Source organism: Hordeum vulgare, chromosome 1H (genome assembly GCF_904849725.1).
Source record: "Hordeum vulgare subsp. vulgare chromosome 1H, MorexV3_pseudomolecules_assembly, whole genome shotgun sequence".
NCBI lineage: Eukaryota > Viridiplantae > Streptophyta > Magnoliopsida > Poales > Poaceae > Hordeum > Hordeum vulgare.
In genome coordinates, this window is record NC_058518.1 from 270390035 (window position 1) to 270415374 (window position 25340).

A 25340-nucleotide genomic window follows, 5' to 3' on the forward strand; every position below is an offset into this window, starting at 1 on the left:
AAATGCTTCACAATGATGCATGAGCATGGCAAGTTATCCTGATGCTGATTTCATCTAATGCAAGTGATCACAAGTTGATAGAAGTTTATTTGATCTATATAAATCATTTTCAAAATCCAATTATATCCTTTATAAGCCTATTGTGAATTTGTCATATTCAGCAAGGTTAAAATGTCCAAACATGTCTATAAATGCCACCAATGGATTCCTTGCATTTTTCTGATACTTCTTCATATATAAATTATTTTCATCAGAGTTATATTTTAATTTCTATGATTTTTACAAGTTTCAGCAATTTTCTGGAATTAAATTAAATCAGAAAACTATTACTGCGTCAGGCTGATGTCATCCCTGCGTCAGCAGGTCAACCAGCCGGGTCGAGGTCAACCTGACCAGTGGGGTCCACTGGTCAGTGACCCGAAGACTAATCCGCGCTGACCGGCACCAAGTGAGGTTCAACGCTGTCGGGACCCCGATCATAAGCCATACAACTCCAGCATGTACACATCATATCACTTTGTGGCCTCACGCACGGTAATCACCCCGGTTGCCACCTTACCTTGTCCGGGACCGTTTGCGTCTTTTTGCTCACGTATATGACTATCTTGCCAGCAATCATATGTCAAAGAACCTGGGTCGACATGGCTAGTTATGAACCCAAGTGGCACATCCGTACAGGGACAGGCATACATAACCCAGCAAGGCAGGTGTCGGTCATTAGCAAGTGTAGACGAATCATAGCAAGCTACACGGACTCCATTACACCGCGTGACATTTCCCCGTGGGGACATACACAGCAACCAAGAAGGATACATGCCGGTCAATCAATGTGTCCGGAGCAGTAGCAGGCTACCAAGGCTCGGTGGAAACACAAAGAGGCATTTCCCGGTATGGAGTACTACTCAAGGCACACAACTAGGTGTCGAATCCCACACATATCAATGCATTGCAAGCATCCACACAATATGCACGATATGTGTAGATACAACATGGCATCACAACATAACTCTACAACACATCATTTATTTAATAGACTCCGAAGAGTCAACATAGTTTAATGTTACAAACAGAAAGGGTCACATGACCCAACATTCAGAGCATACAAGCATCAAGCGGAAGTTACATGTCTGGGTACAGACATCTACTAAAAGCGGCTGGAAGAGCCTAAAAGCTACAACGACCCTACCATAGGATCCAGATCACTGTCTGGGTTCCCAAACTAAACCATCGATGTTAACGTCCAGAGATAACATAGAGAGAGCGGCGTCTATTCTGCAAAAATGAGAATAAGCAACAGTGAGTACGAAGGTACTCAGCAAGTCTTACATCAGTGCTAACTACATATGCATCAAGTATCAATGAACGGAATTGTGGGGTTTATTGCAGAGAAGCCAGCTTTTTCCTTTGGCTAACCTATTCTACAACAAAGTTTTATTATCTCTCTCGTCTCCTTACGAGAGAGCGCACACGAGTCCACATAACCATCACATCAATACACCACCATGAATCCTCTCTCGTCATCCTACGAGAAGGACATCCATAGCACTCACACTTATCTGGACCATTTTAGAGTAATCATTAAAGTTATCTATGAACCATGTAAGTATCCAAGTAGTCCATAACCGAGGGCGCGGCTATTCGAAAAGATAGTTACCCTGCAGGGGTGTACTTCGTCACACATGCTTTCGCCACTTATCGCCACGTGCACATAAAAACCAGCACCTCGGCAACCTTCAAGCGGAAGCCTAGCGAGGGAGTTGGCCACGGACGTTAACCTACTAAGACTCACGCCCAAGACAGTCGCATATCTGAGTTGGAACCCATAATGGAAGTCTGGCCGAGGTTTCCAAGATGGCCTCAAACGATGCGAGCAGGGCCCCAAGCCGGTCCCGACTGGGCCGTTCATCCACTTAGCAGGCCGTGCCACAACCTATGAACGTTTTGAACTACTGCGACTTCTGGACTGAGAACAGAGTAGTTAATAGGCCGAGAGGGGTCGAGTTACCGGAACCCAATTTGCGGTAGTAACTAGTCTTGGAACACTAACACAAGATCTCAGGTCCTGAATGCGGCGGAAATGAGACAACCCACCATGTACTCCTACATGGCCTCTCATCGCTACCTTTACCAAAACAGTTTCACATCTTTAACTCTCATTAATAGGACATGATCATTCCAATACATCATTCCGATGCTCGGACCAAACTCAACCTAAGCATAGCAAGCATAACAGGGTAAAGCACATATGATTCAAGCATCTACCAGGTATGCTAGGTTGCATTGGTTTGACTATTTACTGTGATCAAAATCAGGTCATGCAAAGGAATAGGTGCAGCTATCGTAATACAACTATCAATTGAATCATTCTGTCCTAATGCATAGAAATGAGAGCAGGAGCGAGAGAATAGGATTTTGTCGGAATGTTCAAAGGGGTTTTGCTTGCCTGTTGATCAGAAGAACTCAGCTATTCTTCGATGTCGGTGATAACTACATCTCGCAAGGTCTATTGACAGATCAAACAAAAGAAATTAATCACGGCAAATGCTTCACAATGATGCATGAGCATGGCAAGTTATCATGATGTTGATTTCATCTAATGCAAGTGATCACAAGTTGAAAGAAGTTTATTTGATCTATATAAATCATTTTCAAAATCCAATTATATCCTTTATAAACCTATTGTGAATTTGTCATATTCAGCAAGGTTAAAATGTCCAAACATGTGTATAAATGACACCAATGGATTCCTTGCATTTTTCTGATACTTCTTCATATATAAATTATTTTCTTCAGAGTTATATTTTAATTTCTATGATTTTTACAAGTTTCAGCAATTTTCTGGAATTAAATTAAATCAGAAAACTATTACTGCGTCAGGCTGATGTCATCCCTGCGTCAGCAGGTCAACCAGCCGGGTCGAGGTCAACCTGACCAGTGGGGTCCACTGGTCAGTGACCCGAAGACTAATCCGCGCTGACCGGCACCAAGTGAGGTTCAACGCTGTCGGGACCCCGATCATAAGCCATACAACTCCAGCATGTACACATCATATCACTTTGTGGCCTCACGCACGGTAATCACCCCGGTTGCCACCTTACCTTGTCCGGGACCGTTTGCGTCTTTTTGCTCACGTATATGACTATCTTGCCAGCAATCATATGTCAAAGAACCTGGGTCCACATGGCTAGTTATGAACCAAAGTGGCAAATCTGTACTTGGACAGGCATACATAACCCAGCAAGGCAGGTGTCGGTCATCAGCGAGTGTAGACGAATCGTAGCAAGCGACAGGGACTCCATTACACCGCGTGACATTTCCCCGTGGGGACAGACACAGCAACCAAGAAGGATACATGCCAGTCAATCAATGTGTCCGGAGCAGTAGCAGGCTACCAAGGCTCAGTGGAAACACAAAGAGGCATTGCCCGGTATGGAGTACTACTCAAGGCACACAACTAGGTGTCGAATCCCACACATATCAATGCATTGCAAGCATACACACAATATGCACGATATGTGTAGATACAACAGGGCATCACAACATAACTCTACAACACATCATTTATTTAATAGACTCCGAAGAGTCAACATAGTTTAATGTTACAAACAGAAAGGGTCACATGACCCAACATTCAGAGCATACAAGCATCAAGCGGAATTACATGTCTGGGTACAGATATCTACTAAAAGCGGCTGGAAGAGCCTAAAAGCTACAACGACCCTACCATAGGAGCCAGATCACTGTCTGGGTCCCAAACTAAACCATCGATGTTAACGTCAAGAGATAACATAGAGAGGGCGGCGTCTATTCTGCAAAAATGTGAATAAGCAACAGTGAGTACGAAGGTCTCAGCAAGTCTTACATCATTGCTAACTACATATGCATCAAGTATCAATGAACGAAATTGTGGGGTTTATTGCAGAGAAGCCAGCTTTGACATTTGACTAACCTATTCTACAACAAAGTTTTATTATGTCTCTCGTCTCCTTACAAGAGAGCGCACACGAGTCCACATAACCATCACATCAATACACCACCATGAATCCTCTCTCGTCATCCTACGAGAAGGCCATCCATAGCACTCACACTTATGTGGACCATTTTAGATTAACCATTAAAGTTATCTATGAACCATGTAAGTATCCAAGCAGTCCATAACCGAGGACGCGGCTATTCGAATAGATAGTTACCCTGCAGGGGTGTACTTCGTCACACATGCTTCCGCCACTTATCGCCACGTGCACATGAAAACCAGCACCTCGGCAACCTTCAAGCGGAAGCCCAACGAGGGAGTTGGCCACGGATGTTAACCTACTAAGACTCACGCCCAAGAGAGTCGCCTATCTGAGTTGGAACCCATAATGGAAGTCCGGCCGAGGTTTCCAACATGGCCTCAAACGATGCGAGCAGGGCCCCAAGCCGGTCCCGACTGGGCCGTTCATCCACTTAGCAGGCCGTGCCACAACCTATGAACGTTTCGAACTACTGCGACTTCTGGACTGAGAATAGAGTAGTTAATAGGCCGAGAGGGGTCGAGTTACCGGAACCCAATGTGCGGTAGTAGCTAGTCTTAGAACACCAACACAAGATCTCAGGTCCTAAATGCGACGGAAATGAGACAACCCACCATGTACTCCTACATGGCCTCTTATCGCTACCTTTACCAAAACAGTTTCACATCTTTAACTCTCATCAATAGGACATGATCATTCCAATACATCATTCTGATGCTCGGACCAAACTCAACCTAAGCATAGCAAGCATAACAGGGTAAAGCACATATGATTCAAGCATCTACCAGGTATGCTAGGTTGCATTGGTTTAACTATTTACTGTGATCAAAATCAGATCATTCAAAGTAATAGGTGCAGCTATCGTAATACAACTATCAATTGAATCATTTTGTCCTAATGCATAGAAATGAGAGCACGAGCGAGAGAATAGGATTTTGTCGGAATGTTCAAAGGGGTTTTGCTTGCCTGTTGATCGGAAGAACTCAGCTATTCTTCGATGTCGGTGATAACTACATCTCGCAAGGTCTATTGACAGATCAAACAAAAGGAATTAATCACGGCAAATGCTTCACAATGATGCATGAGCATGGCAAGTTATCATGATGTTGATTTCATCTAATGCAAGTGATCACAACTTGAAAGAAGTTTATTTGATCTATATAAATCATTTTCAAAATCCAATTATATCCTTTATAAGCCTATTGTGAATTTGTCATATTCAGCAAGGTTAAAATGTCCAAACATGTGTATAAATGCCACCAATGGATTCCATCCATTTTTCTAATACTTTCTCATATATAAATTATTTTCATCAGAGTTATATTTTAATTTCTATGATTTTTACAAGTTTCAGCAATTTTCTGGAATTAAATTAAATCAGAAAACTATTACTGCGTCAGGCTGATGTCATCCCTGTGTCAGCAGGTCAACCAGCCGGGTCGAGGTCAACCTGACCAGTGGGGTCCACTGGTCAGTGACCCGAAGACTAATCCGCGCTAACCCGCACCAAGTGAGGTTTGACTCACTGGCGGGGCCCTTTGTCAGCGACTGGGGGAGGTTAATTAGTGCTAATGGTCGGCCACGTCGACAGCTACCGGAGAGAGGTCGCCGGCGACTGAGCCGCGGTGGAGGGCTTGCCGGAGTTGTGCTATCTTGCGCTACCGAGTTCCAAATCGAGTGTGGTTGACGACTACGGAACGCTGGCGATGCGCCCGATCTAACGGGAGCATCGGCTGGGGCTAGGGTGGCCGAGATAGGTGCCGGCGACGAGTGGGGCGGTCGCTGGTGTTCAGTCACGGTGGGGAAATGGGCTACGGGGCACGGCAGAGCATGGGAGGAGAGGGGAAAGAGTCAGCGGCTCACGGGGGTTCCATTCCTGGCGTCGGCGAGGTTGGAGGGGCTCTCTGGCCGGCGATTCGACGGCGGCGAGATCCGCTGGCCGGAGGAAGAACGGTGACGCTGGCGACGCTACGGGGGCTCTGGTGCTCGAGGATGTTGATGGAGGGATGCAGCTCGTCGAGGCGGAGGAGTGGAGCTCTTCAGGGAGGCGAGGGGTGGCCGGGGTGGAGCTAGCGACGAGCTCGGGCGGCCGGCAATGGCGGCGAGAAGAACTCGAGATAGAGAAGAGAGGAGAGACAGAGAGCAGGGGGAGGAGAGGATAAGGGAGGGACGGCCTCGTGCGCTCGGGCGGTGGAGGCAGGAGGGGACTCCACGCGAGCAGGAGGTGGCGAGGGCGTCGTGCCTTCCTTCTCCTCTGCCTTCTCGCACGAGGAGGAAGACGACAGGGAGACCCCCCCCCCCTCTGGTGGGCTGGGCCAGTAGGGTGGCGACGGGTAAGTTTTTTTCTGTTTTTTTCATTTCTCTTTTATTTCTTTCTGGCATTAACTTTTAGGATTTAAAATAAATAGTTTGACCAAATATAAAACCCAAAAATGTTATTATGTGACACAGACAAAAATGTCCAATGCCACATAAAAGTTTCAACTTTTTTGAAACTTTAAAATAGAAGGAATCGAATTAATTCCATTCCAAATAGCTATTTAGTCAACTCAAAAATCCTTTTTTAAAAGTTCCTGTGGCCTCGAATTTTGGTTTGACAAGTTTACCTTATGACACTATTTTGCCAATTTTTTGGAACATTTTCCTGGTTCCTTTTAAGGTAGTAAATTTTTATTGCCTTCTTGTCAAATGATCAAAACATTTGGGCTTTGATCACTTTCTATTTAAACATCAAAGTTTTTATAATGCATGCATGAATGCTTGGCAAACAAATGAAAGCTAGGGCTGAGACATTATCGCAAAGATGTTTCCGACAAGTTCAAAGAGTTGACTATGATGAGACTTCCTCAGTCGTAGCGATGCTAAAAGTCTGTTTGAGTTGTGTTAGCAGTTGTTGCATTATTTATGAAATATTGCACATAGGATGTCAAAACATTGTTTCCTCGGCGGTTTCCTTGAGGAAAGGTTGTATGTGATACAACCAGAAGTTTTTGTCGATCCTAAGGATGCTAACAAATATGCAAGCTCCAACGATCCTTCTATGGACTGGTGCAAGCATCTCGGAGTTGGAATATACACTTTGATGAGATGATCAAAGCTTTTGGGTTTATACAAGGTTTATGAGAAACTTGTATTTCCGAAGAAGTGAGTGGGAGCACTATAGAATTTCTGATAAGTATATGTGGTTGGCATATTGTTGATCAGAAGTAATGTAGAATTTCTGTAAAGCATAAAGGGTTGTTTGAAAGGAGCTTTTCAAAGGAAGACCTGGATAGAGCTACTTGAAACATTGAGCATCAAGATCTATAGAGATAGATCAAAATGCTAAATAGAACTTTCAACGAAATGCATGCCTTGACAGGTTTTTGAAGGAGTTCAATATAGATCACCAAAGAAGGAGTTCTTGGCTGTGTTGTAAGGTGTGAATTTGAGTAAGACTCAAAGCCCGACCACGGCAGAATAAAGAGAATGGACGAGGTCGTCTTCTATGCCTAAGCCGTAGACTCTAAAGTATGCCATGCTGTGTACCGCACCTGATATGTGCCTTGCCATGAGTCTGTCAAGGGGTACAAAGAGTGATCCAGGATTGAATCACTAAACAACGGTCAAAGTTATCCTTAGTAACTAATGGACTAAGGATTTTTTTTTCTCGATTATGGAGGTGGTTAAAGAGTTCGTCGTAAAGGGTTATGTCGATGGAAGCTTTGACACTAATCCGAATAACTCTGAATAGTAAAACGGATTCGTATAGCAGAGTAGTCATTTGGAATATTTCCAACTAGCGCGTAGTAGCTGTATCTATATGATCACATAAAGATTTGTAAAGCACACACGGATCTGAAAGGTTCAGAACCGTTGACTAAAAACCTCTCTCACAAGCAAGACGTGATCAAACCCCAGAACTGTATGGGTGTTGGATTCGTTAAAATCACATAGTGATGTGAACTAGATTATTGACTCTACTGCAAGTGGGAGACTGTTGGAAATATGCCCTAGAGGCAATAATAAATTTGTTATTATTATATTTCTTTGTTCATGATAATCGTTTATTATCCAAGCTATAATTGTATTCATTGGAAACACAAATACATGTGTGGATACATAGACAAAACATTGTCCCTAGTAAGCCTCTAGTTGAATAGCTCGTTGATCAAAGATGGTCAAAGTTTCCTGACCATACATAAGTGTTGTCACTTGATAACGTCATCACATCATTAGGAGAATCATGTGATGGACATGACCCAAATTATAAACGTAGCATGTGATCGTGTCATTTTGTTGCTATTGTTTTCTGCGTGTCAAGTATTCATTCCTATGACCATGAGATCATATAAATCACTAACACCGGAGGAATACCTTGTTTGTAACAAATGTCACAACGTAACTTGGTCCCTATAAAGGTTCTATGTAGGTATCTCTGAAGGTGTCCGTTGAGTTAGTATGGATCAAGACTCGGATTTGTCACTCCGTGTGACGGAGAGATATCTCGGGGCCCACTCGGTAATACAACATCACATACAAGCCTTGCAAACAATGTGACTCAAGTGTAAGTCACGGGATCTTGTATTACAAAATGAGTAAAGAGACTTGCCGGTAACGAGATTGCAATAGGTATAGGGATACCGACGATCAAATCTCGGGCAAGTAACATACCCAAGGACAAAGGGAATGATATACGGGATTATATGAATCATTGGCACAGAGGTTCAACCGATAAGATCTTCGTAGAATATGTAGGATCCAATATGGACATCCAGGTCCCGCTATTGTATATTGACCAAGGAGTGTCTCGGGTCATGTCAACATAGTTCTCGAACCCGCGGGGTCTGCACACTTAAGGTTCGATGATGTTTTGGTATAGTTGAGTTATATGTGTTGGTGACCGAAGGTTGTTCGGAGTCCTGGATGAGATCACGGACGTCACGAGGGTTTCCGGCATGGTCCGGAAACAAAGATTTATATATAGGATGGTTTCATTTGGTCACCGAAAAGTTTTGGGCATTACCAGAAGTGTACCGGGAGTGACAAATGGGTTCCGGGTATTCACCGGTAGGGGCCCACTCACCCGGGAGTGAGCCTAGTGACCCTAGAGTGGCGCACTAGCCATTAGTGGGCTGGTGAGGCCAGCCCAAGAGGGCTATGGCGCCACAAGGAGAAAATACGGAAGGAAAGGAAAAAAACAAGGAAAGAGGGAAGTGGGAAGGAAGGAGTGGACTCCTTCCCCCAAACCGAATTGGAGTGGGAGTCCACCTCCTCCCAATCGGTCAGCGCACTTGGGGCTCCCTTGAGCCCCAAGGCTAGCCCCTCCGCTCCTCCTATATATATATATATATATATATATATATATATATATATATATATATATATATATATTGGTGGTTTTAGGGCTTTTTGAGACACAACTTTGCCACGTGCAACTCAAACCTATACCATGTAGTTCTTCCTCTAGATCGGATTTCTGCGCAGCTCGGGCGGAGCCCTGCAGGAGTAGATCATCACCACCACCGGAGCGCCGTCACACTACCGGAGAAATCAACTACTTATCCGTCTCTCTTGCTAGATCAAGAAGGCCGAGATCATCATCGAGCTGTACGTGTGCTGAACGCGGAGGTGTCGTCCGTTCGGCACTAGACCGGAACGGATCGTGGGACGGATCATGGGACGATGATGATTTGAATCACGAAGTTGTACCACTACATCAACCGCGTTTCTTAAACGCTTCCATCTTAGCGATCTACAAGGGTATGTGGATCTAATCTCCTCTCGTAGATGAACATCACCATGATAGGTCTTCATGTGCGTAGGAAATTTTTTGTTTCCCATGCAACGTTCCCCAACAAACCATGCCACAAATCGTTGTGTCAACCCCTTGTGTTTAATCTCCTAAACTCTACTCCTTTACATGTGCAAAGTCTTTACTTTTCCGGTGCCATATATGTTGACTAGCATGTGTAGGGTAATCTAGACTTGTTAGAGCTGCTAGATTTCTACCCTCCTAGAAATTAGGTTAGGCTAGAAATTTTATCTTGACAAGTAGTCCATTCACCCCCCCCCCCCTCTAGAAACATCTTCTGTCGATCCCTCACACGCCAATTTTGTGTGTGGGCTTCGGCCCAGGTTGACTAGGCCCCAATTTTTGAATGAGAAATTTTCTGCAGGGCTGAATTAATAATGGACAGTCCTGGGCTATTATGGACCAAAATAAAGTTCTACATGTTTTCTGTTTATTCAGTGCTTTTTCGGATAATATGGTCATCCTATAAATGTTTGCACTGTTATAAATAGAAAATTGTGAGAAAAATAATGTTGTAAAATATGTTATAGTTTTTTGAATAGAATGGAACTAACGAGAAATTTTATTTAGAGAACTCTTATGAAATTAATGTTTGTGTCATTTTATGGCATATTAATGTGATGATTTTTGTAATACAACCAATGTGTTTTACAATTTTGATTCATCCCCTTAATTCCATAATATTTTCTGCCCAAGGGTGATATAATTTGGAGTTAATTTTTTGCATGAAAAATTGATCAACAAATGTAGGTTATTTATCTTGCAATTTAATTTTAATTATGATGTTCTTTTCCTTTACTTATGATATTTTGAAATTATGATAGCTCCCTAACCTCGTGGTTTTGAAAAGATCGAGCCACTCACAAGAAACAACTTCCAAACATGGAAGGACTCAATGCTATTGCACTTGGAATGGCGTGAGGTTGACCTCGCGCTTAGGGAAAGTAAACTAGTGGAACCCGAAAAGGGTGCCATTGGGTATGCTGAGCTTAAGAAAGCGTATGATGCTAAAGTTGAGCAATGGGAGAGGTCAAATAGAATGGAACTCCTAATTATGAACTTCTCCATCTTCATTGAGATTAAAGGGGCTATTCCCACTCAAGAAAATATCGCCGAATATTTGAAATCAGTGGAAGAACAATTTAAGGGCTCATAGAAAGTGTATGCATATGAGCTTTTGCACAAGATGCTTGCATAATATGATGGGCACGGAAGTGTGAGGGAACACATATTAAGTATGAGCAATGTCGCGGCAAAGCTTAAAACCATGAAGTGTGACTTGAGTTAAGAGTTTCTTGTGCTCCTTGTTTTTAGGTCACTACCCTCGCAGTTCAATCCATTCAACATAAACTATAATTCTCTTGAAACCAAATGGAAACTACCTGAACTCATTGCACATTGCGTTCGGGAGGAAGAGAGAATAAAAAGTTAACTAAAAGATAAAGTTTTCCATGTTTACTCTGGAAAAAGGAAGCATGAGAACAATGCTTGGCAATAATGTGCCCAACAAAAAGCAATTTTTAAAAAGAATCCTCCAAAGCCTAAGCAATGCTGTGAGGCAGGTTCTTCACGTCCCGCTCCTCCAGCGACTCCTCTAGTTAATCTTACAAATGCTGCTGGAGAAAGAATTTGCAATTTTTGGAAATAGGCAAATCATGTCAAGGCGGACCGTCCAATTTTCTTAAGTGGTTGAATTAAAATGTTAAGGATGATATCACTCTAGTAGATGAATCTCTATATGTTGATTTTCACGATCTACATGGTGGATTAAATCATGAGTTATTGTTCATGTCGCTGATTCCTTGTAGGGATTCCATACAAGCCATACCCTAAGAAGGGGTTCAAGAAGGCTTAATGTCGCAAATGGGAAGGAGGCTGAAGTTGAAGCCGTGGGCGCCGTCACCTTGAAGTTGCACACTGGTTTCCTACTTCACCTCAAGGACGTTCTTTATGTTCCTACATTGAGTAGGAATTTCATTTTAGTTTCATGTTTAGACGATTATGGTTTTCATTGCACCTTCGGGAGAAACAATGTTTTTAAAGTATTGTAATAAGGATGTTGGTCTTTCCGTCCAATGAGGAAAAATTTATATGTTAAATCTTTCTGATTATCCTATATGTGTGAATCTCCGTGAGCTGAATATGAATGAATGAAATCATGAAAAATGGGAGAAGTACCAATCCTTCTTCGAAATTGTGGCATTGTCGTTTGGGCCGCATTTCGAGGGGGGTAGTGGAACAATTGATTAAAATAGGAATATTTTTTCCACTAGATTTCTCTAACGCACGCAATTGTATTGACTGTATTAAGGAAAAATATGTAAAAACAATTAAGAAAGGAGCAGTAAGAGCCATAAGGATCCTTGAACTTATTCATATTGATATATGCACACCTTTTAACGTAAACTCTATGGATGGTTTTGATTCTTTCATTACCTTCACGGATGATTTCTCTCGCTATGGCTACATTTACCCTATATGTGATTGATCCTAAGGTTTGGAAAATTTTAAGATTTATAAGCTGAGGTTGAAAATCAACTCGATCTAAAGATAAAAGAAGTACGGTCTGATCATGGGGGAGAATATTATGGCAGGCATGCTCCTTATGGGAAAAATCCACGACCATTTGCTAAATATCTTGCTGAAAATGGAATTTTTACCCAATATTCAATTCCCGGTAAACCTTAGCAAAATGGAGTAGCTGAGTGTCGCAAAACTGCACTCTTATGGATATGGTGTGTAGCATGTTGTGTCATGCAAGGTTACGAGTAAGTCTTTGGATGGAGGCATTAAAACAGATGCACACTGATACGTCCATTTTGCATCATGCTTTTATATCAATATTTATTGCATTATGGGATGTTATTACGTCATTATGGTAGAATAGTTATGCCTTTTCTCTGTTATTTTACAATATTTACATGAAGAGGGAGAATGTCGGCACCTGGAATTCTGGACTGGAAAAGGAGCAAATCTGAGAGACCTATTCTGCACTGCTCCAATAGTCCTGAAAATTTACGGAGAATTGTTTTGGAATATATAAAAAATAATGGGCGAAAGAAGTACCAAACGGGGCCCACCAGGAAGCCACAAGCCCAGGGGGCGCGACCTACCCCCCTGGTCGCGGACTGAAGGCTTGTGGGCCCCCTGGCAGGCCCCCGGCGCCCATCTTCTCCTATATGAAGGGTTTGACCTGGAAAAAAATCATATCAGACCTTTCGAGACGTGACGCCGCCGTCTCGAGGCGGAACTTCGACAAAACTAATCTAGAGCTCCGATGGAGCGATTTCGACGGGGAAACTTCCCTCTTGGAAGGGGAAATCAAAGCCATCGTCATCACCAACGATCCTCTCATCGAGAGGGGGTCAATCTCCATCAACATCTTCATCACCACCATCTCTCCAAACCTAGTTCATCTCTTGTATCCGATCTTTGTCTCAAAACCTCAGATTAGTACATGTGGGTTACTAGTAGTGTTAATTACTCCTTGTAGTTGATGCTAGTTGGTTTATTTCATGCAAGATCGTATGTTCAGATCCTTAATGATTATTAATACTCCTCTAATCATGAATATGAATATGCTTTGTGAGTAGTTACGTTTGTTCCTGAGGACATGGGATAAGTCTTGTTATAAGTAATCATGTGAATTTGGTATTCGTTCGATATTTTGATAAGTTATATATTGCCTCTCCTCTAGTGGTGTCATGTGAACGTCGACTACATGACACTTTGCCATTATTTGGGCCTAGAGCAAGGAATTGGGAAGTAATAAGTAGATGATGGGTTGCTAGAGTGACAGGAGCTTAAACCCTAGTTTATCTGTTGCTTCGTAAGGGGCTGATTTGGATCCATATGTTTAATGCTATGGTTAGATCTATCTTAATTCCTATTTTGCAGTTGCGGATTCTTGCGAGAGAGTTTAATCATAAGTGGGAGGTTTGTCCAAGTAAGGGCAGCACCCAAGTGCCGGTCCACCCAGATATCATATTATCAAAGTAAAGAACGTGAATCATATGAGCATGATGAAAACTAGCTTGACATAAATTCCCATATGTCCTCGGGAGCGCTTTTCCTTATATAAGAGTTTGTCCAGTCTTGTCCTTTTCTACAAAAAGGATTGGGCCACCTTGATGCACCTTAGTTACAATTGTTACTTGTTACTCGTTACAAATTACTTTATCACAAAACTATCTATTATCGATAATTTCAGTGCTTGCAGAGAATACCTTACTGAAGACCGCTTGTCATTTCCTTCTGCTCCTCGTTGGGTTCGACACTCTTACTTATCGAAAGGACTACATAGATCCCCTACACTTGTGGGTCATGAAGACTCTTTTCTGGCACCATTGCTGGGGAGTGAAGCGCCTTTGGTAAGTGGAACTTGGTAAGGAAAAATTTATATACTTTGCTGAAATTTACTGTCACTTGTCACTATGTAAAATAATCCTTTGAGGAGCTTGTTTGGGTTATCTTCACCCCGACCGGAAGCACAAAGAGATGCTCCTCAACCTGATGCACCTACTTAAAATATTTATTATGAAATTCCTTCGGGTGTGATAGAAAAACTGCTAGCTAATGTTTATGCAGGAGATGGAAAAGTACATCCTGATTTGCACCTAATCTATGTGGATGAAGTTTGTGGATTATTTAAGCTTGCAGGTCTACCCGAGGATGATGTCAAGAAGAAGGTATTTCCTTTATCTTTGAAGGAAAAGGCGTTGACATGGTATAGGCTATGTGATGATATTGGATCATGGACTTACAACAGATTGAAATTGGAATTTCATGAGAAGTTTTATCCTATGCATCTAGTTCATCGTGATCGGAATTATATTTATAATTTTTTGCCTCGTGAAGGAGGAAGAATCGCTTGAGCTTGGGGGAGGCTTAAGTCAATGCTATATTCATGCCCCAATCATGAGCTCCCAAGTGAAATTATTATTCAGAATTTTTATGCTCGGCTCTCTCGTAATGATCAATCCATGCTCAACACTTCTTGTGCTAGTTCCTTTATGAAGAAAGATATTGGATTCAAATGGGACTTATTGGAAAGAATTAAACGCAACTCTGAAGATTGGGAACTCGACGAAGGTAATGAATCTGGTATAAGCCTTAAGTTTGATTGTGATAAATCCTTTATAGACAACGATGCTTTTCGTGATTTTAGCACTAAATATGGACTTCACTCTGAGGTAGTAGCTTCATTTTGTGAATCTTTTGATACTCACGTTGATCTCCCCAAGGAGAAGTGGTTTAAATATCATCCTCCCATTGAAGTTAAAGTGGTTGAACCTATTAAACTTGAAGAAGAAACTATTATTTATAGTGTTGATCCTGTTATTCCTACTACTTATATTGAGAAATCACCCGTTCTTGTTAGAATAAAGGAACATGCTGAAGCTTCAACTGTTGTTCATAAGAGTTGTACTAGAACACCTATACCTCCTGAAAATTTAAAGTTGAACCTAATATTGCTATGGTTAAAGATCTCTTGGTTGATAATATTGATGGGCATGTCATTGACTTGTGTGATGAAACCGCTAGAATTGCTAGACCTGATACTAAGGGTAAACATAGACCTATTGTTGGTATGCCTGTTGTTTCTGTTAAAATAGGAGATCATTGTTATCATGGCTTTTGTGATGTGGGTGCTAGTGTGATGGGGATGCATCTCATGAGTTCAATTTCTCTAAATTTTATAGACAACCCCATGACAAAGAATAGCCTAGGAAAGATGAAATTATTGGTCTCGCTTCTATCATTGTGCCTCCTACCGATCCATTAGAACAATATTTGCCAGACCATGAAAATGATATACATATGAATGAAAGGAATGAAATAGATAGGATTTTCTTTGATCAGCAGCCTATTCTGAAACACAACCTACATGTGAAATACTCGGTGATACTCCTCGGCCCAAGGATGATCCCGTGTTTGGGCTTAAACAACTACTTGATACTCTGAAGTATGCTTGTCTCTACTATTAAAGGGGGATCTGCCGTCGTCGTGATGGTTCGACCTCGTGCGATCCCCCCTCGCTACCACTGCCACCGCTAGCAGTTCCACCGATTTTTTTTCCATCCCTCCATAAACAGATCGATTAAGTATAGGAAAAAAATGTCTCATCCCTCATTGCTTACCCCGAACCGGCCGAACCACACGCACATCCCCGTCCCTATCTCCCCACCTATCTCTCTGCCTCGCCCACGTCTCGCCTCTCCCGTTCAAACCTGCGTCAGGTCGCTGCCGCCGCTCCCCTCGATCCATTGGCCGCGCCTGATCCCGGGGGATCCGCCCCCCGCCGGCGCGGTAGAGATCCACCATGGAGGCCATGGAGGAGTTGTCGCAGCTCTTCGAGTCGATACGCCAGGCGGCCTCACTCCTCGCCGACGACGGCCCCTCCGACGACTCCACGCCGAGGCGCCCCTCCACCTTCCTCAACACCGTCATCCTCGGCAACATCGTAAGTTTCGGGCGGAGCCCCCCCAAAAACACCTTCCTCAACGCCGTTCCGATCTGTTTGTGCAGGGTTCCGGCAAGTCTGCCGTGTTGAACAGCCTCTCAGACATCTCTCTCTCCATCCCCCAAAAAAGTGAGAGACGACCACCGCCGCTCGCCGACGACAAGCAGGCGGCGCCGATCCGGACCCGCTGGTTGAGGTGACGCCACCGCACGTACGTGCACGCATGGCCGGGAACCTGCGCCAGCACCGTCGCCAGAGAGCGCGGCCATAGCAGGCCTCCGAACCCTCGCCGCCGCCGGCACCAGCTAGCCTCAGCTCCAGGTGAGCATGCTCCCCTCGCCCTTACCCTATCCTTTCTCTCAATCCAAAGCTTATTCAACAGATCTAATCCCACTGCTCCCTGTCCTGATTCCTGGCATCCCGAGTGAAATTGTGTTTTGGACATGATCTCTACTGTACATAAGGGGATTGGGAACTCAGAAGTGTAAAATTGTTTGCGACTCGTCTGAGGGAATTATAGAATAGAGTGGTTGAACACAACAATTGTACGTATACCATAAGGTGGTTGCATATCAAGGACAATACTCTGTTGCTATAGGTGATCCTGATGTAGCCTGTTCTGGTCAAATTCTAGCGTATTGATATGCATTATTATATTTCTATTTAGGGAAAAGAGAGGCTTGGATTGTGTACAACGGTTGCTACAATCCAAGGGGAAACTTAATTTACTCGTTTTTTTCCTTGGCGATTTGTTATACTGCCATAAATTTGTGGGCGGGTGGGCTGCTCCATTGCTCTCTCTTGAAATCCTATATATGCAGCCTGCACTATGTCTATCTCTTTGTCTTGCTGAACTAGAAGCACTGGCTGCATCTCTTCTCTGAATTCTCTGACAGTACCTCTCACAAAGCCGTGTAGTGCATTTTACCCACAACCGGCCACCGTGTAAACTTCAAATAACTGATGGAGGCCAACCAACCATCACAAACTTCAGATAACTGATGGAGGCCAACCAACCATCACAGTGAGCAGCTTCAGCCTGCTCTGCCTTAGAACACGGGCTTCTCTTTCTCCACGTAGAAAGTAAGACCACACCATTAATGAAGGAACCATCGGTGTTCATATTGAATTATTGATATATACATCTCACAATGGGAATAATTTTTCTTCAGTTAAACGGTCACGCTTTTTTGCCTTAGTGTGTAAAGTAAGAGCATATATACCACATTTCTAATAAATTAGTAGTTGTTGTGTATCTCTGACAGATTTGACTTCTTTCTTCTGACCCTTCAATTTTCTCCATGCCAGGGAAGTTGCTGTTGCAGTGAGGCCCTCTAAGAAAATATGTGATGCCTCTGGATCTATTTCCTCACCCTCATCGGGATCTCATGCCTGGGAAAACCTTTTAGACAGCCTGCTCCACCAAATCATTTCTCTCATTAGCTCATTTCATGACTTCCTTGCGTTCCGTGGCACCTGTCACTCATGGCACGCTGCTGCCTTTTACTTCCCATCTGTATATACCTTCAGCTTCCCACCTCTCCACCTCAAACCAGATATAAGCCAAGAGAGTTACAACTCTGATCGGAAATCACAGCTTGTCGATCCTTCCAAGAAAAATGTATCCCATCGTTGTTCAGCACCTGGGATTACTCCACATCCCATGCGCTATCTGGGTTGCTCATATGGTTATCTTATCTTCTCTGATAGGAGACACTGCCATCTCGTCGATGTGTACACTGGCACTAAGGTGAAGCCGCCAAAATTCCAATCTGAGAGCAACACTTTGATCTACCTTGGTATCCTTATGGCTCCACTGAATTCGCCCAGTTTGCGTCTCATCCTTTTCTCGAGGATGTCCATGCTCCAGTGGCAGGTTGGAACAAATTTCTGGACAGAGCACCCTCTTGATGGTGAACTCATCCATCAGATTGTGTTCTTCAAAGGCCATATGTTCGCCATGGACTTTGTTCAAAGGCTACATACCATACGCATAGCACCTGAGCTCAGCACGCAGGAAGTAGCAGTTATGTGGGAAGAGAGCATGCTCGTGGGCCTGCATTCTAAGCCATGGTTGGTGGTCTGTGGTGACATGCTTCTCTTGGTTGATCTCTCGGTAAGCATGGACCAACTATTTGGCTTCCCTGGCACCTTTCAAGTCTTTTGCCTCAACTTCTCGGTCGAACCAGCTAAGTGGGTAAAGATGGATAAGTTTGACAATTGGGCTCTCTTCCTCACCAATGATAGGAGAAACCCTACATTTTCTTGCATGAAACCCGAAAGATGGGGTGGAAAGAGTAACTATATTTAAGTTCCAACAAAATCAGAAGATTTTGATGAACCATGGACTGCAATAGAGATTGGACAGCTGGTGCCCAGCTCGACTCACCGTATGTCATTCAGTTCTGCAGCCACTGCTAATTGCAGTCCACTAAATAGCCTCTGGGTGCTTCCCAGTTTGGTCTACGGGGTTGACCAATGATTGGTCATCGTTTCTTGTTGCAGTTGCAGGGCTTTTCTTAGTCTTTCACAATGCCAGTCCTGTCGATTCCTGTTTTTATATTATTCAGTTAGCGACTAGGTTATGTAACTCCCATGGTTTCTTGACTTGGCAAATGTATTGTGTACAAGAATATTTATCTATATTGTCTCCATGAAGTGATCGTCCTGCACTGCCTCTATGAGGAATAATAAAATTCTTGTGTAGTAGCCTGTACAAGAAAGCACATTCTGTATATGCCATCACTGTTTTGAATTTCTTTTGATATAATGGGAGGCATACAGTATGGAGTGATGGTTCATTCTAGTAAGATGCTGCTGAGATTTCATCTATCGTACAAAACATGCAATTATATTCAGCCAACAACTTTATTCAGGAGCAGATGTTTGTTATTTCCAAGTTGCAATAGTACTGGCCACACACAATGAAGTATGGCACTTTTATTTTCTCACCACTTCATCGATCAACTGAACACGTATTGATCCAGTTAGCACAGCACAGGTAGTGGCCACAGACATGCTGTTGAGGGGTGGTGGTACAATAATCCTGAGATATATGAGTTGTGCATCGACGGGGGGGTGTGAAGCACCATGCTCATTATCTCAAACGGAACCTGCTGCAGAGGCTGGCCGTAACTCCACCATGTAAGAAGGTTCAGTAAGGTGAGAGGCTTCTGAGATTTCATTTATCATGCAAAACAAAACATGCAATTTTATTCGGACAAAAGCTTTATTCAGAAACAGAGGTTTATTATTTCCAAGTTGAAATAGTACTGGCCACACATGATGATGTATGGCACTTTTATTTTATAGCTCTTCATCGATCAACTAACGGTGATCGATCGAGCTAGCACATCACAGATCTTAGCAGACACCACCGGCACAGGTAGCTGCCATGGGGATGCTGTAGATGGTGGGGGTGATGGTTCTGCATGGGGTGGTGGTGCAATATTGCAGAATGTTCACGCTGCACATCGACGGAAGGGTCTGAAGCACCATCCTCATTATCTCAACCGGAACCTGCTGCTGAGGCTGGCCGAAACTTTGCGATCTCTGCTGCTGAGGCTGACTGAAACTTTCCCTTGCTGTTGCCGCATGATGACTTGTGCCATGCTACAGACGGCCTGGCACCGAGCCTGCTCCGAGATCTGGGCCAGTGGCTGGCAGCATTGTTGCCGCATCAACTGGCAACCGCTTGCCTGCCATATCTGTGACTAGAAGTATGGTGTCCGGCTGCACTGCTGCAGGAAGGCAGCACATGTGTTCATCTGCTGTTGCGGCTGTTGCTGGCACTGCCCGTAGCCGTGGCTACAGGTAGTGTCCAGCTATGCAACGGCGCTGGTCGCCACGAAGGCGATTAGCGCGAGGATGAGCATGGTCTTCATGGTGGCTGGCTACTGGTTTTGTTATTTCCTAGAGTGGAAGGTGTTCCTAATGGTGTAAAACAGTAAAATAAAATATATATAACGTATAAGTAGGAGCGAAATTATGAAAATATATCTTATGCCTTTAGATACTATTCGTTTATCCACTAGGTTTTGTAACTTCCATGGTTTCTTGACTTTGCAAATGTATTATGCACAAGAATATTATCTATATTTTCTCCATGGAGTGATCATCCTGTATTGGCTCTATGGGGATTAATTGACTTCTTATGCAGCAACTTGGTTGGCATTAATTCAGTGACTGAACACAAAAACACATACTGAATATGTCAACATTGTTTCAAATCCGGTAACTCTTTATATTGCTCATACATGTTTGTGGTCGTGTGCTCTTTGAGCTGGTCTCTCTATAAATTCGTTGTGCCACTCTTTTATTTCTCCTTTCGTGTCCTGATTTTTTTTTTGATTTAGTGGGAGACGTACAATAGATTGATGGTTCATTTTGGTAAGATGCTTCTGAGATTTCATCAATCGTGCAAATCATGCCATTTTATTTGGACAACACCTTTATTCAGGAGCTGATGTTTCTTATTTCCAAGTTGCAATAGTACTGGCCACACACGATGATGCATGGGACTTGTATTTTTTCACCGCTTCATCGATCAACTGAACACTGATCGATCTTGCAGCGCAGCACAAATTTTAGCAGCCACCACCGGAACAAGTATGGGCCACAGGTGCCACTCGAGGGCGTGGAAATGCAGCAATATGGGATGTACACGCTGCACATCACGGGAATGGGGTGAAGTACCATCCTCAGTATCTCAAACTAAACCTGCTGTGGAGGATGGCCATAACTTTGCCATGTAAGATGGTCAGTAAGGTGAGATGCTTCTGTGATCTCATTTATCATGCAGAACATGCAATTTTGTTCAGACAAAAGCTTTATTCGGAAACAAAGGTTTCTTATTTCTATGTTGCACTTGCAACAGTACTGGCCACACATGATGATGTATAGCACTTTTACTTTATTTTTCACCCTTCATCCATCATCTAAACTAAATGGTGATCGATCTAGCTAGCGCAACATAGATCTTAGCACGTACCACCAACACTGGTAGCAGCCATAGGGATGTTGTAGGGGCTCTGAGTGATGGTGCTGCACGGGGTGTCGACACAATGTTGCGGGATGTTCACCCTGCACATTGACGGAAGGGTCTGAAGCACCATCCTCGTTATCTCAACCGGAACCTGCTGCTGAGGCTGGCCGAAACTTTGCCCTTGCTGCTGCTGCTCCTTCTGCATGATGACTTGTGCCACGCTACAGACGGCCTGGCACCTATCCTGCTTTGAGATCTGGGCCAACGGCTGGCAGCACTGCTGCCGCATCAACTGGCAACCGCTTGCCTGCCACATCTGTGATTGTACATATGACGTTGGGCTGCACTGCTGTAGGAAAGCAGCGCATGTGTTCATCTGCTGCGGCTACTGCTGGCATTGCTCATAGCCCTGGATGCAGGTAGTGTCCAGTTGCGCAAGAGAGCTGGTCACCGCGAGGGCGATGAGAGCGAGGATGAACATGGTCTTCATGGTGTTTGTCTCTTGCTTTCTTTTTGCAGGAGCTACAAGCTCACGCTTCAATGTTTATGTTTGTGTGAAGGGTGATGAAGGATGGTCTTTATGGTGCAGGCCTATTTATAACTACCATGGCACCATCTTCTGCATTGCATCCCTAGCTTGCTTTGTTAATGCTTTTTGCGTGCTTTTCAAACTGATCATCTTAAACTCTTGTGTTAGGTAGCGCTACAAGTCCAATCTTGGATGATCAATAGAAATACTTTTCAACAGATATCATCTAGATGTTGGATGAAGCCTGACCTCGATAATCGATATGACTCATCACTGATCACTTTTCATGTCAAGCGTATATTTGGATTGCGTCATTTTGTGAAAATGATTTTGCTATCATGTACGAATTGTTAGGTGTAAATAAGATTCACATGTCCGATACTCCATCTTATTCTTTCCTATAAACTGGTTTTGTATTGTTGTGTTAATTGGTGGTACAAATGGCATCGGTAGCGTGTTGAATGACTCATAATTTTTTCTTTACATGTCAAGGATTGTCATGGAGCTATGATTTTGGCTTGTGAAACTGAAGTTGTTCTGTGTACACCGAGCTTGATTGCTTTCCATATAAAAAAAGGATTGTCATGGAGCTATGCTTTGGCTTGTGAAACTGAAGTTGTTGTCTTTTGTACGCCGAGTTTGATTGATTTTCTATATAAAAAGGATTGCCATGGGAGCTATATATGATTTGCCTTTCGATACTAAAGTTGTTGTCTTGTGTATACATATCGAGTTAGATTGTTTTCTCTATTACTGACTTTGTAAAAGTTCCATGAGTCATCAAAAGCACATTCACATGTGGAAAATTCCTTGTGGGTGTGTGTTCGCGCGCGCGGGGGCGGGGGGGGGGGGGGGGGGGGGGGGCTGTCGTCCGTCGTGCCACTTTAAAAAAAAAGCCCCGACGTTTCCTGAAATCAACCCCGAATCCGGATTTAAGTCACAGAACGAATCATTTTTTGCATTTTTTAGAAAACCCCCTGATTTTCGGGTAATCAACCCGCAGTCGGATTTAAGTCAGAAAACGAATCTTTTTTGACATTGTTCAGAAAACCCCCTGATGTTTCACGTAATCAACCCGCCCTCCATATTTCAACAAAAAAACCTAACTTTTCAATTAATAAATCCAAATTTTATCTAAAACAAAATTATCCATATATTTTAAACCGTAACTCCGATTTTAACATGTTATATATGAAATTTGATTAAAAAAATATGTAGAATCTAAATATGATGTTATTTTTAGCTCTTGAATACTTCTTAAATATTATTTTTGGGGAAACGTAATATGTAGTGTACGATCCTTTTTTCCTCTTTCCGGCGACAATACGAATTGCAATAAACATACATTAAATTAAAACCAAATTGATAGGAAAGAAAACATCGTTAATCACACATGCACACCTTTGAAAAACCTCGTGGGGAGAAACAACATATTTCTCATCATATTCCGAGTGACTGTACACTCAAATGCGTTTTCATTGTGTGAGCACTAAAGCCATCGTTGACAACACAAATGTGATGCCATGTGATAATATATTGCGTTCAGAGCGTGTGTTATTTTCTCTTCCGTTGCAACGCACGGGCTCTTTTGCTAGTCTTGATTAAAAAGAGATATATCATGTTATTATTAGTGCTAACCAAAGAAAGGAGATTATTGAAAACATTGAGGAAGCATCATGCTGCTATTGGATATACTCTTAATGATCTTAAGGGCATTAGTCCCACTCTATGTATAGAGGCTGATGCTAAATCAGTTGTTGATCATCAACGACGATAAAATCCTAAAATGAAGGAAGTGGTAAGAAATGAAATATTAAAGCTTCTGGAGGCAAGTATAATTTATCCTATTGCTGATAGTAGATGGGTTAGTCTCGTTCATTGTATCCCTAAAAAGGGGGGTATTACTGTTGTTCCTAATAATAAAGATGAATTGATCCCACAAAGAATTGTTACAGGATATAGAATGGTGATTGATTTCATAAAATTAAATAAAGCTACTAGGAAAGATCATTACCCTCTACCTTTTATTGATAAAATGCTAGAAAGACTATCCAAACAAACACATTTTTGCTTTCTAGATGGTTACTCTCGTTTCTCTCAAATACATGTATCAAAAGAGGATCAAGAGCAGACCACTTTTACTTGCCCTTTCGGTACCTTTGCTTATAGATGTATGCCTTTTGGTTTATGCAATGCACCTGCTACCTTCCAAAGATGTATGATGGCTATATTCTCTGACTTTTGTGAAAATATTGTTGAGGTTTTCATGGATGATTTTTCCGTTTACAGAACTTCTTTTGATGATTGCTTGAGCAACCTTGATCGAGTTTTGCAGAGATATGAAGAAACTAATCTTGTCTTGAATTGGGAGAAGTGCCACTTTATGGTTAATGAAGGCATTGTCTGGGTACGCAAAATCTGTGAAAGAGGTATTGAAGTTGATAAAGCTAAAGCTGATGCTATTGAAAAAATGTCGTGTCCAACAGATATTAAAGGTATAAGAAGTTTCCTTGGTCATGTTGGTTTCTATAGGAGATTTATGGAAGACTTGTATAAAATTTCTAAGCCTCTCACTAATCTTTTACAAAAGGATATTACATTCGTTTTTTATGATGATAGTGTAGAAGCATTTGAAATTCTTAAGAAAGCTTTGATAACTGCACCTGTTGTTCAATCACCTGATTGGAACCTACCCTTTGAAATTATCTGTGATGCTAGTGATTATGTTGTTCTAGGACAAAGAGTTGATAAGAAATTAAATGGTATCCATTATGCTAGTAAAACTCTAGAAAGTGCTCAAAGAAACTATGCTACCACTTAAAAGGATTTTTTTAGCAGTTGTGTTTGCTTGCGATAAGTTTAGACCTTCTATTGTTGATTCCAAAGTAACTATTCACACTGATCACGCTGCTATTAAGTACCTTATGGAAAATAAAGATGCTAAATCTAGACTTATTAGATGGGTTCTTCTGCTACAAGAATTTGATTTGCATATTATTTATAGAAAGGGCGTTGATAACCCCGTAGAAGATAACTTGTCTAGATTAGAAAATGTTCTTGATGACCCACTACCTATTGATGATAGCTTTCCTAATGAACAGTTAACTGTCATAAATGCTTCACACAATGCTCCTTGGTATGCTGATTATGCTAACTACATCGTTGCCAAATTTATACCGCCTAGCTTCACATACCATCAAAAGAAAAAGTTCTTCTATGATTTAAGACATTACTTTTGGGACGATCCACACCTTTATAAAGAAGGAGTAGATGGTATTATTAGATGTTGTGTACCTGAGCATGAATACGGATAGATCCTACACAAGTGTCACTCCGAGGCCTACGGGGGACATCACACTGGAGATAGAACTGCACACAAGGTATTACAATCTGGTTTTTATTGGCCTACTCTCTTCAAGGATACTCGTAAGTTTGTCTTGTCTTGTGTTAAATGTCAAAGAATAGGTAATATTAGTAGACGTCAGGAAATGCCTATGAACTACTCTCTAGTTGTTGAACCATTTGATGTTTGGGGTTTTGATTATATGGGACCTTTT

At 42.5% G+C, this 25340-nt stretch overlaps 1 protein-coding gene and 2 pseudogenes across 1 annotated transcript; 1 reads left to right on the forward strand and 2 right to left on the reverse strand.

Annotated features, from left to right (window-relative positions):
* The first annotated feature begins 16352 nt into the window (after positions 1 to 16352).
* Positions 16353 to 18924, forward strand: LOC123430742 (annotated as a pseudogene).
* A 414-nt stretch (positions 18925 to 19338) lies between these two features.
* Positions 19339 to 20169, reverse strand: LOC123430754 (annotated as a pseudogene).
* A 929-nt stretch (positions 20170 to 21098) lies between these two features.
* LOC123430765 (avenin-like a5) lies at positions 21099 to 21843 on the reverse strand. Its single transcript, XM_045114606.1, has one exon. The coding sequence runs from the start codon at positions 21628 to 21630 to the stop codon at positions 21250 to 21252; it is 381 nt and encodes a 126-aa protein (XP_044970541.1). The 5' UTR covers positions 21631 to 21843; the 3' UTR covers positions 21099 to 21249.
* Positions 21844 to 25340: the final 3497 nt, after the last annotated feature.

Coding starts and splice junctions, on each gene's coding strand:
- LOC123430765 (XM_045114606.1), bottom strand. CDS start 21,630: ATGAACACATGCGCTGCTTTCCTACAGCAGTGCAGCCCAACGTCATAT.